The 13,781-nt window shown below is 38.6% G+C and overlaps 1 protein-coding gene across 3 annotated transcripts in view; it reads right to left on the bottom strand.

The window, feature by feature from the left end:
* The window catches only part of csul (protein arginine N-methyltransferase 5), a 160,928-nt gene that overhangs the window by 128,979 nt on the left and 18,168 nt on the right, over window positions 1-13,781 (bottom strand). For all 3 annotated transcript variants that reach the window (XM_070084649.1, XM_070084651.1, XM_070084650.1), the window contains exons 2-3: window positions 10,832-10,950; window positions 9,477-9,700 (exon numbers count right to left, since the gene is read on the bottom strand). In XM_070084649.1, the coding sequence (XP_069940750.1) occupies window positions 9,477-9,700; window positions 10,832-10,950 (343 nt within the window). The remainder of the gene's footprint in view (window positions 1-9,476; window positions 9,701-10,831; window positions 10,951-13,781) is intronic.

The following is a 13,781-nucleotide window of genomic DNA, read 5'->3' as shown; positions in this document are numbered from 1 at the left end:
ACACTATATCCCCTCCCCTGCTTTTAACATTTCTGTCATGATCCTATCAGTTCCAGCTGTTTTATCCCCTTTCATTCTACATAATGCTTCATGCACTTACCCCACACTCACATCCTGTTCTTCTTCACTCCTATAAGATGGTATACATCCCTGGCCAGTGCATGAAATTACCGCCTCCCTTTCTTCGTCGACATTTAAAAGTTCCTCAAAATATTCTTGCCATCTACCCAAAACCTCCATCTCCCCATCTACTAACTTCCCTACTCCGTTTTTAACTGACAAATCCATTCGTTCCCTAGGCTTTCTTAACTTGCTTAACTCACTCCAAAAATTTTTCTTATTTTCATAAAAATTTCTTGACAGTGCCTCTCCCACTCTATCATCTGCTCTCCTTTTGCACTCTCTCACCACTCTCTTCACCTTTTACTCTCCATATATAGTGGACCCCCGGTTCACGTCATTAATCCGTTCCTGAGAGCTAATCGTAAAGCAAAATTATCGGAAAGTGAATCAATTTTCCCCATACGAAATAATGGAAATCAAATTAATCCGTGCAAGACACCCAAAAGTATGAAAAAAAAAACTTTTACCACATGAAATATTAAGTTTAATGCAATAGAATAATTACAATAGCAATAATAAAAATAGAATAAACACAATAGAATAATTGACACTTACCTTTAATGAAGATCTGGTGATGATTGATGGGATGGGAGGAGGGGAGAGTGTCGAAGTTTTTAATGTTTAGAAGGGCAATCCCCCTCCATTAGGGCTTGAGGCAGCAAGTCCTTTTCTGGGGTTACTTCCCTTCTTCTTTTAATGCCACTGGGACCAGCTTGAGAGTCACTGGACTTCTGTCGCACAACATATCTGTCCATAGAGACCTGTACCTCTCGCTCCTTTATGACTTGTCTAAAGTGGTTCACAACATTGTCAGTGTACAGGTTGCCAACACGGCTTGCAGTAGCTGTGTCAGGGTGATTTTCATCAAAAAAGGTTTGCACTTCAAGCCACTTTGCACACATTTCCTTAATCTTTGAAGTAGGCAACTTCCTCACTTTCTCCATCCCCTCCTCCGAAGCAGTTTCCTCAGGTCTGGCCTCTTGCTGTTTAAGATGATCTAGCAGCTCATCAGTGGTTAGTTCGTCATTGTCCTCCTCCACCAACTCTTCCACATCCTCCCCACTAACCTCCAACCCCAAGGACTTTCCCAATGCCACAATGGATTCCTCAACTGGCATAGGATTCTCAGGGTTAGCCTCAAACCCTTCAAAATCCCTTTTGTCTACACATTCTGGCAACAGTTTCTTCCAAGCAGAGCTCAAGGTCCTCTTAGTCACTCCCTCCCAAGCCTTACCTATAAAGTTTACACAATTGAGGATATTAAAGTGATCCTTCCAAAACTCCTTTAGAGTCAATAGAGTTTCTGTGGTCACTTCAAAGCACCTTTCAAACATAGCTTTTGTGTACAGTTTCTTGAAGTTGGAAATGACCTGCTGGTCCATGGGCTGCAGGAGAGGAGTGGTATTAGGAGGCAAAAACTTGACCTTAATGAAGCTCATGTCCCCACAAAGTCGCTCTGACTGACAAGTCTGTAGAATGACCAGGGGCATTGTCTAACACCAGGAGGCACTTAAGGTCTAATTTCTTTTCAATTAGGTAATTTTTCACAGAGGGGGCAAATGCATGGTGTAACCAGTCATAGAAAAAGTCCCCAGTGACCCATGCCTTAGTGTTTGCCCTCCACAGCACACATAAATTAGCCTTGAGGATATTCTTTTGCCTGAACGCTCTGGGAGTTTCTGAGTGATACACTAATAAAGGCTTAACTTTGCAATCACCAATAGCATTGGCACACATGAGAAGAGTAAGCCTGTCTTTCACAGGCTTATGTCCTGGGAGTGCCTTTTCCTCCTGAGTAATGTAGGTCCTGCTTGGCAATTTCTTCCAAAACAGGCCTGTTTTGTCACAATTAAACACTTATTCAGGTTTCAATCCTTCAGCCTCTATGTACTCCTTGAATTCATGCACATATTTTTCAGCCACTTTCTGGTCTGAACTGGCAGCCTCACCATGCCTAATCACACTATGTATGCCACTACGATTCTTAAATCTTTCAAACCAACCTTTGCTGGCCTTAAATTCACTCACATCACCACTAGTTGCAGGCATTTTTCTAATTAAATCCTCATGCAACTGCCTAGCCTTTTCACAAATAATTGCTTGAGAGATGCTATCTCCAGCTATCTGTTTTTCATTTATCCACACCAGTAACAGTCTCTCAACATTTTCTAACACTTGCGATCGCTGTTTTGTAATCACAGTTGCACCTTTTGCAAGAACAGCTTCCTTGACTGCCATTTTCCTGCTCACTATAGTAGAGATGGTTGATTGGGATTTATATACAACTTGGCCAGGTCCGACACACGCACTCCACTTTCATACTTTGCAATTATCTCTTTCTTCATTTCAATAGTCATTAGCACCCTTGGTTGGCACTAGAAGCTTTCTTGGGACCCATGGTGACTTATTTTGCAGAAACAAGCACCAGAAACAGTGATAATATGGATAATATGGAATGTACCGAATGTATCCTTAGATGCGCGCACACTGGCTGGCTTGTAAACACTGGCACACACGGGGCAGTTCAGGCCACATGTGGACACGTCTCGTACGAATCGTATTGCATACCGGGTTTTGTTATGGGAACCGGGGCAATTTTTTGGCAATATAACGCTTCGGATACCGGATTTATCGGTTACCAGTGACTTCGCGAACCGGGGGTCCACTGTACTCTACTCTTCTTATAACACTTCTGCTTTGTAAAAACCTCTCATAAGCTAACTTTTTCTCTTTTATCACACCCTTTACTTCATCATTCCACCAATCACTCCTCTTTCCTCCTGCACCCACCCTCCTATAACCCCAAACTTCTGCCCCACATTCTAATACTGCATTTTTAAAACTATTCCAACTCTCTTCAACCCTCCCACTACTCATGCTTGCACTAGCCCACCTTTCTGCCAATAGTTGCTTATATCTCACCCGAACTTCCTCCTCCCTTAGTTTATACACTTTCACCTCCCTCTTAATTGTGGTTGCCATTTTCCTCTTTTCCCATCTACCTCTTACTCTAACTGTAGCTACAACTAAATAATGATCCGATATGTCAGTTGCCCCTCTATAAACGTGTAAATCCTGGAGCCTACCCATCAACCTTTTACCCACCAATACATAATCTAACAAACTACTTTCATTATGTGCTATATCATACCTTGTATATTTATTTATCCTCTTCTTCATAAAATATGTATTACTTATACCAAACCTCTTTCTACACATAGCTCAATTAAAGGCTCCCCATTTTCGTTTACCCCTGGCACCCCAAATTTACCTACTACTCCCTCCACAATATTGTTGCCCCACTTTAGCACTGAAATCCCCAACCACCATTACTCTCACACTTGGTTCAAAACTCCCCACACATTCACTCAACATTTCCCAAAATCTCTCTCTCTCTCCTCTACATTTCTCTCTTCTCCAGGTGCATATACGCTTACTATAACCCACTTCTCACATCCAACCTTTATTTTACTCCACATAATCCTTGAATTAATACATTTATAGTCCCTCTTTTCCTGCCATAACTTATCCTTCAACATTATTGCTACTCCTTTTGTAGCTCTAACTCTATTTGAAACCCCTGACCCAATCCAATTTATTCCTCTCCACTGAAACTCTCCCACCCCCTTCAGCTTTGTTTCACTTAAAGCCAGGACATCCAGCTTCTTCTCATTTATAACATCCACAATCATCTCTTTCTTATCATTCGCACAACATCCACACACATTCAGACTTCCCACTTTGACAATTTTCTTCTTATTCTTTTTATTAATTATTACAGGAAAAGGGGTTACTAACTCATTGTTCCCGGCATTTTAGTTGACTTTTACAACACCCATGGCTTACGGAGGAAAGATTCTTATTCCACTTCCCCATGGATATAAAAGGAAAAGTAATAAGACCAAGAACTATTAAGATAAAATCAAAGAAAACTCAGAGGAGTGTGTATAAATAAATAAGTACATGTATGTGTATTGTGACCTAAGTGTAAGTAGAAGTAGCAAGACGTACCTGTAATCTTGCATATTTATGAGACAGACAAAAGACAACAGCAATCCTACCATTATGTAAAACAATTACAGGCTTTCGTTTCACACTCACTGGGCAGGATGGTAGTACCTCCCTGGGTGGTTGCTGTCTACCAACCTATTATTATTATTATTATTATTGCTACAAATCATTATTATTATTATTATTATTACATGTTATTATTACAATATATTATTATATTCATAATAAAGCACTAAACTCGCAAGGGTCATGAATTGCTATATATAGAGTGAAGGCATACGAAAGGAATATTTATCTGCAGTTATCCCCCAGTGTTTGACTAGAGAAAACCTAATTCTTCCCACACTCCTACAAAGCCACTTTGTAAACAAATCTCATATTTATGTCAATTTTTATTCTGTGGGTGTATATATAATGTTATATGCTATGTAATGTGTTTCTTATATAATATTGAAGAAAATATCATAGATGGATTAATAAAAACGTCTATATTAACGTAAAATAAGACATTTAATGTGCCCAAGAGAGATTATTATTACGTAGTATTACTAAGGTGTCATGAGTTGAGAGAGCCTTAGGGATTTTTAATGTGTACCTGCATGCCAGCACAGTGTGTAAGTATATTTAGGTACAGGTACACATAAGCATAATTATTAGAGTACATATAAAATATGCATTAACTTTAAAACACTTGAAATTTTGGAAAGTTTCCAGACATAATAGATGTGTCCACGGAGAATGTAAACAAACCAGGTGGGGCGCGCCGTATTTGAAAGACCACTTGCCGTATAGCAAATTTTGGTCATAATTTGAAATCGCCGTATTAGCTGAACGCCGTAAAGCGGAGCCTTACTGTATTTTCATTACTGCAACCAATTGTCTCTTTTTCTGTAATGTATCTTCCATTCTATCAAACGAGACCAAGAAACCAAGAAAACAATCATAAAAACCATATGAGATACACCACAAAGTCACTGTTAACCCTTTCAGGGTCCAGAGGCAGTTTCAATGGGTGTCTCAGTGTCCAAGAAATTAAAAAAAAAAAATTACAGAATTAAAGATACTTTTGTGAAGATAAAAAAAAAAATTCTGATCAGTACCGCAAAATCGCATTTCTTTATTTTACGTTTTTTTATACTTTTTTCTTTTTTCTAGTAACATTTGTGGCCTGTGAGACCAACACTGTATATAATGTATATATACAGTAGACCATCATTTAGCACGAGTTTATTTGGCACGATTTGGGTATAGCACAATTGAAGAATTACGGCATAATTTTATGTAACACGTCGTAAGATGAATTTAACACCGTTCAGTTTGCGGGAAGGAAAGAAAACTTCCTGTTTCCTCAAGCGGCCGCCTTGTTGTGGATCAGCAGGGGAGACCTCCCGCCGTCCCCCACCCCCACCATCCAAGCATTTGTACTTCATTTGTGTCCAGTCCAACTTCTCTGCTACAAGCTTGCAATTGTGAATTGTATTTTGATCTTTTAATTGGTCGATCTTGTATCTGCCAAGCACTCATGACATCCAGTAAGCATACCAGTGTTGCTCAAAGTGGCAAAAAAAGGTGTAAGCAGTCACTTGACTGAGTCACTTGACTGACTTACTGAATGACTTGACCGACTTACTGAATGACTTGACCGACTTACTGAATCACTTGACCGACTTACTGAATCACTTGACTGACTTACTGAATCACTTGACTGACTTACTGAATCACTTGACTGACTTACTGAATCACTTGACTGACTTACTGAATCACTTGACTGACTTACTGAATCACTTGACTGACTTACTGAATCACTTGACTGACTTACTGAATCACTTGACTGACTTACTGAATCACTTGACTGACTTACTGAATCACTTGACTGACTTACTGAATCACTTGACTGACTTACTGAATTACTTGACTGACTTACTCAATCACTTGACTGACTTACTCAATCACTTGACTGACTTACTCAATCACTTGACTGACTTACTGAATGACTTGACTGACTGAATGACTTGACTGACTTACTGAATCAATTGACTGTCTTACTAAATGACTTGACTTACTGAATGACTTGATCGACTTACTGAATGACTTGACTGACTTACTGAATGACTTGTCTGACTGACTGAATCAATTGACTTCTACCATCCACCTCAGCCCAGTAGGGCCACAACATAACTCTCCACTCTCTAAACAATCATCCACAAACACCAGCACCCACAATTTAAGGCAAACAATACTATTATTTCTGTTACATTTGTAGTTAAGCAGTAAAAACAACATAATACATCACAACAATGAACAACAAATACATATTCACTTTTATTGTTGTACGATGTGGAGGCCTAAAAAAGTTGTTTGTCTTTTTTAGGGCTCTCAGGAATGTAACCCTATTTTTTCCCGTAAGTTCTCCAGTTCATCTGACACGGATTTTTACCTAACATGGCATTTTCAGGAACGTAACTACTGTGTTAAATGACGGTCTACTGTATACACTCACTGTATTAAACACAATAACTGCACTGAAGTTATTATTATAATATTGTTTAGCAGGATTGTTTACAACAATAAACATGCACAAATATTGTATATTACTAATGTTCTATTATATATTTTCATATGTACAGTTACTGGACATGTTTCTAGAACTGCTGCAGTCTGTGGGAGTCCTTGAAACAAGGTATCATGCACAGAGATACCTTACATTCCTCACACATAAACCGAGTGTCTTTGTTCCCATCATTTTGTTTGTGCACAGACAACATCTCCTCTGAGCCCATTTCTTCTTAGTTGCAGGAAGCTGTATTGGGAAGTGATTACCTTCCCTCCTCAAACGCTTGGGTATTTCCTGAGGAGTTTGAGGACGGGTTTGTATAGCAGGTGTTGTTACCTGGTACTTTATTATGAGTTGTCTGACAACAAACAAAATTCACCATACGGTGGTCTGTTGCTGGTCTTTATTTGGTACATATTATATGCATTGAGCATCGAAATTTCCATGAGATGGAAGAAAAGTTTCATATACCACTTGTAACTCTTATGAACACAATCGACAAAGCCAATTGTCGATTGACATGCAGATTGCATGTCACATTTGTCAACCAAACTCATGTTTTGTGTATAATCTATCACAGTTGCTGGTTTTCGAATACGTTCATTAGTCACTCTATCAACTTTGCCACTGTCTTTCATTTTGTTAGGGCGAATGGTTGTCAACAATGTGACATCTCGCTTGTCATGCCACCATAATGCCATGATGTCAATGGCAGTAAACAGCTGCACCTCAAAAGCATGAGTGCCTGCGTTGAACCTGGGCATATGTTTACGATTAGAACGCACTCTGCCACACACATCTTTCATGTTTACTCACAAGAAATCACTGAGTAATGGGCTTGTGTACCAGTTATCAGTATATAATGTATGCCGCTTATCAAGATAAGGTGCCATCATGTTTCTCCCTACGTCACCTGAGATACCCAATAACATCCTGGTATCTTTGAATGTTTACTTCCTGTGTATACAATAATATCCAATACCAGGCCACTGTCACAATCACAGAGTACAAACAGTTTTATACTGAAGCGTTTCCTCTTGCTCGGTATATACTGCTTGAACAACAGTCTACCTTTGAACAAAATCCAAGACTTATCAATTACAAGATTCTTGAATGGGTAAAAGTACATGTTGAACTTTTGTTCCAGATACATAAAAACATTTCTAATCTTGTATAACCTGTCACTTCTGTCAGGCCTGGTTTTGTAAGAGATATGCAACATATGTAACGGTAAGATAAGCCTGTTCACTGGGATGATTTCACTGAAGGCTTGGGTACAAAATAGCCGATCTGTGGACCAGTATGATTTTATATTATGCTTATAGACATGATGCATATGCATTATTGTTGCAAAAAGCAAATACATTTCAGCCACAGTTGTCTCTTTCCACCGGTATAGTCTTGACTGTAGTGATATGGTTGTATTTGCCATTGTGTACTCAAAATACATACTTGTTATTTTCCCTGACAATAATTTCCATCAAAGGCTGGTAAAAGAATAGTTCAAAGAATTCCAGTTCATTTGCAGTGTTTCGAAGGGAACAAGCTGGTAGTATTCCACTTTGAGAGTCGTCAAACTGATGGGGATTGGGAACAAAATTGGAATTTTGCTGCCAATCCAAGATGCGGTTTGCTGGTGGATACTGGACATCATAAACTGGTTGTGGATGTAGTTGTAGTTGTGGTGTGGTGGTGGATGATGCTCCGCTTTCTCTTTGATCCGATGAGTCAGCGACGTGGGTCCCAGCCTGGGCTGGTGAATCATGCATGGCCATGGCACTACCACCACCACCACCACCACTATCACCACCAATACCACCACTCACTGATGCCTGTGGTCTATCCATGCCAAGTGTAGCCACATCATCCTCACTTTCACTGTCTATTCCTGGTGTAGGGTCACGGGATGTACTCCGTCCCCTTGGCACTGCATAGGGAACACTACTCAAGCACATGCGGCGGCGTATATACTGACGCTTCACTGGTATATATGATTCATCACTATCACACTCAAATGATCATCAAGAGCAATAAAATCACAGTCCACATCACTATCATCATCATTACTGAAGTCTGAGGCCTGGCCATGCAAAAATATTAGTGTTCTCTTGTGACGAGGCACAAGTGAACATGACTGAAATGTGCCCACACAAGAGGTAGAAGGTTGAGGATTGTCAGGATTTTCTGCACTATCTTCGATATCCTGGTAATTGCTTTCGGTCACTAATTGATCAAAGCCATAAAATTCCTCTTCTTTTCTACTTTCATCAGAGTCAGAACTATCAGTTAGGAAGAGTTTAAGTGAGCTGAGCTCACGGTGCAGTCCTATGCCACAGTCACTGAAAGGGCTAAAATAGGCTGAGATTGTAGTTGAGTACAGTGCTCCCTGACCTCTAGCTTCATGCCTGCCTAATTCCCTGAGATTTCCATCAAATTTTGCCTCTTTATCATTACCTTCAGAATAACTACAACTTCAGAAGCTAAAATTATTATTTTCTGGAAAAACTGCAACACTGACGAGATATTTAATTTCAACAGTCACAACAGTGAAAAGGTTAAATTAAAATTATCACACAGCCAGCTTTCTTGTAATGCTCATCTATACAATGCAATTTTTTTGCAAATTCATTTGGAAAAGTGATATCCAAAAAAGAAAAACACTAAATATAGGCCTTTTCACATACTATTTAATTTTGATGCATTTTTTCAGTTGTGCTTACAAAGTCACACTACACAGAATCAATTGTAATTCAACATCAGTGAAAACCCTGTAGTATAGACAACATACCTGATAACATACTCCCTGGACAACTCTATTATGAATTATTCTAGCGATGTTGGTGCACCGGTCTGTAGAGAGAGAGAACATCACGGCAGGAAGACCCAAATGGGCGGCAAAAGTCAGTTCTTGATTGATGGTTTCCTCACTGTTCATGCGAAGGCTGCTGACTGAAGATTCTAGGTTGAGAATAGCAGTTGCACTAATACGTCCCACAATCAGGCTGCTCCATTCTGTAAATTCATAATGTGTTTAACTACATACATATATCAGGACATAATACAATATCAATTAAATGCTTTCCTAACCCTTTGAGGGTCCGTCCCATAGTTCTATGACTTTGAAGCCAGGGTCCAAGCCGTAGTACTGTCATGAGCTCAACTTACTCAGGTAAGTTGCGAGCAGTAAATTTGGGCCTAGATATGAGAGAATGCATCAATGTGGTAAGTGTACACCATATAAAACAAATCCTGCAGCACGCAGTGCATAATGAGAAAAAAACTGTGACCATGTTTTTGGATTAAAACAGCGATTTTGCAGTGTATTTTCTTATGTTTTTTACAGTTGTATTCGCAGTTTCTTGGCCTCATTTGAGAGAATAGAAGCTATATTACAGAAATAGAGATGATTTTGATTGGTTTTATTACTGAGCCCAAAGCAGCGGAAATGAATGATTTTTCCCGATGTTCAAGAGTAAACAAAATCACATCACGTGTCCAATACACATCAGCTGGTGGGTCTAATGTGCGTTCACTAATGCGCTGATATTATTTATACAATTATTACAATATTGCATAACAGTAAATCTTCTATTTTTTTGCATGAATAAAAATTCTTAATGTGAATAAAAAATCAAAATGGAATTCATCTGTAAAGCCTGGAAATGTAACTAATAAACAGAGGAAATGTTATTTTAGTCCCAGGAATGTCTGCACTGTTTATTCTGGACCCTATTTTGAAATCAGGATGGGCTACAAAGGCAGAACACTTAAAACCAGATGGGCTACAAAGGTAGAAGAACACTTAAAACTAGCCACAAGTACATCATAGTTAAAGTGCCAGTATCATAAGTAAGGAACATTTGGAGTGGAAACAACGTAAGTAGGGGCCCAACTGCATCATCCTACATCAGCTTGGAGGGGAGCCTGGGGACAAGGCCATAACTATTTTTTCAATTCACAGGAGAGTTTAGCTTAGTAAATGTATTTCAATTAGTCTAATTGCCTAAAAACAACACAATCCAAGAGACAAGGCAGTGCTAAAGAACCCAACTCATGAAAGAGCTACCCAGTCCACAAACCAGTGCTGTACTGAACAAGAAAAAAAACATTAAAACTAATAAAAAGGTATGGAGTAAAGCATACCTGAACTGCTGAGAAGTAAGTCTGACCGAGTGAAGGCCCCAATCCGCTTCTTAGCATCACCTTCCACATGTTCTCTGATAAATCTTGGATGAGCAAGTGGAACAGATATGAAATCATATCTGAAAATAAAAATTCTATTAGTATGACTTATTTATAAAATACACCAGACATCTCCCACAAAAGTAGGGGAATCCAAAAAATAGGAAACACATTCACCATCATTCATTTAATCACTGTCCTGCCAGAACTCCAGAAGTGCGCTGACATCACAGTTCATATGACCCTTTAAATTGTAGGCATTGTATTTCCCAGGAACCTTCAGTTTCAAGTCTGGCTAAATGATTTTCCTAAATTGTCTGACAAATACCTAAGTATCATTTAGCAAAGCCTAACCAATTATGTATATAAATAATACTTCCCAATTGTGTCTATATAAATAACATTAAGGCTATTTATTACTTCAGCTAAAGCTTACTTAACCCTTTGACTGTTTCAGGCCCCTTTCTGAAACTGTCATTCTATGTCGCTCAATTTTTGAAAAAAAAAAAATAATTTTTTCTTATGAAATGATAGAGAATCTTTTCCCGATGGTAATGACACCAAAAGTTCGAAATTTGGTCGAAAACTCATGGAATTATGCTCCCGCGAAGTTAGCGGTCTCGGCGACATATGCGTATCGGCGATTTCGCCGACTTCGAGCCCTATTTTCAGCCAATTCCATTGTTCCAGTTGACCAACCTCATAGCTATTTCTTTAGAACTCCATTTTATCTATCAGATGAGTACAAGAAACCTCCCATTTACTAATTTGGACTACCCAATATGGTGGTCAGAAATTGGCAATTTGGCCAATTTCACGCAAACTAAAAAAGATGCCAATTTCAAAATAGGGTCCAGAATAAACAAGGTAGACATTCGTGGCACTAAAATAACATATGCTCTGTTCATTAGTCACATCTCTAGGCCCCTCTTATATTATTATTGCTTTCTATTTTGATTTTTTATTCATACAAAAAAAATACAAAATTTACTGTTATGCAGACTACTGCATTATTGTAAAAATGGTATAAATAATATCAGTGCACTAGTGAAAGAATATTAGACTCCCCAGTTGACGTGTATTGGACGTGTGGTGTGATTTATTTACTCCTGAACATTGGTAAAAATCGAACATTTCCGCTACTTTGAGGTCAGTTTCAAGGTCGTTTTCATCGTCAAAGTAACGAAAATCATCTCTATTTCTGTAATATGTTTTCCATTTTATCACCTAAGACCATGAAAACGCAAATACAACAATAAATACTATATGAAAATACACCTCAAAGTCGGCGTTTTATTCCAAAAAAAAGATCAGTTTTTTTTTTCTCATTACGCAATGTGTGCTCCAAGATTTTTTTTATGTGGTGCACACTGACCACACAGACCCATTCTCTCACATGTGGGCCTACCAGCTTTCTCCTGCTTGATTTGAAGCCGCTAGAATTATTGAGTACATATACGTCAGAAACATTGGCTCGTAAGACGTATTTATACGTCGAAAACAGTCAAAGGGTTAAACTATGCATGGCTATCATGTAAACTCTTCTGTACCTGATGTATTCAAATTGCTGTAGAGAGAAGTGTAAAAGCAGTGCATGTACACATTTAGTACAGCAGCTAACCATGCTATAAATAAATGTATGCACATTTTAAGAAATTCTATTAATCCTTAAGGTGTACAGTGGAGCCCCGTGAATTCACGGCTCATAATTCACAGCTTCAATAATTCACGGATTTTTCCTTAGAACCTAACTAATAATTGTTCGCAGAAATCCCCGCAAATTCACGGAATTTTTTTTGCCTTTTTCCTTGGCAATATGCATATACAGTGGACCCCCGCATAACGACATTATTTCAATCCAGAAGTCTGTTTGGGTGCCGTTACAGACCGAATTTGTTCCCATAAGAAATATTGTGAATTAGATTAGTCCATTTCAGACCCCCAAAAATACACCTACAAAAGCACTTACAAAAATACACTTACATAATTGGTGGAGTTGGGAGCTGATCGTTATGCGGGGGTCCACTGTACTGTAATTTTTTTATGCGTTTTAATGCTAAATATTATGAAAAATATAATTTAATAACATAAATATTAACAAAAAAATCAACAATATTTCTACATAAAATATAATACAGTGGAACCCCGAGTGTCGTCCTTAATCCATTCCAGGAGCTAGGGCTAAAGTCGAAACAGCCTAAAGTCGAAGCAATATTCTCATAAGGATTCTCATAAGGAATAATGTAAATCCAATTAATCTGTTCCTGCTGTCAGGAGGCATGACAAAATAGTACTTTAATACGATGCTATTATCAACTCTACGGCTTATTTATCTATCACAATTCATTTAATATGACAAACAATATAAATAACATAAAAACCTGATATACATTCTAGAATGAATAAATATGTATGCCATTACGTATGTGGTGGCAGTGGAGGACAGCGGTTCCTCCTTCAGATGTGTTAGTATAAGAGAAAAAAATAGTTTGTGAGGCAAACTGCATAATGTACAAATTAACTGGTGTACATACACCATTTACATACCTTGTAGAAAATAGGCAGAGCAGCTTACGTTCTCAGGAGTTTATTTCATTTTGTCCTTTATCTATCGCTCAATCGCTTAACTGCTACACTCTTAAAGGAGGGGCGAGCAGAATCACCAACTTTTTTTTTTTATCAGATTTCAATGGGATTGTGACAGTGGATTAAGCAGCTTAAAAAACATAGGCTGTGTTTGTTTTGACTGTTAGCCTTCAAGTTAACCCTTTCAGGGTCCGTCCCATAGATCTACAGCTTCACGTTGAGTGTCCAAACTGTAGATCTACGCCAAAATTCTAGCGCCGTCAAATTTAGCGCAAAAGCGATCATAGGCCTACATGTGAGAAAACGGGTCTGCGTGGTGGGTGTG

This window comes from Cherax quadricarinatus, chromosome 13, assembly GCF_038502225.1.
Source record: "Cherax quadricarinatus isolate ZL_2023a chromosome 13, ASM3850222v1, whole genome shotgun sequence".
Lineage (NCBI taxonomy): Eukaryota > Metazoa > Arthropoda > Malacostraca > Decapoda > Parastacidae > Cherax > Cherax quadricarinatus.
This window is presented reverse-complemented; position numbering and strand designations above follow the sequence as displayed.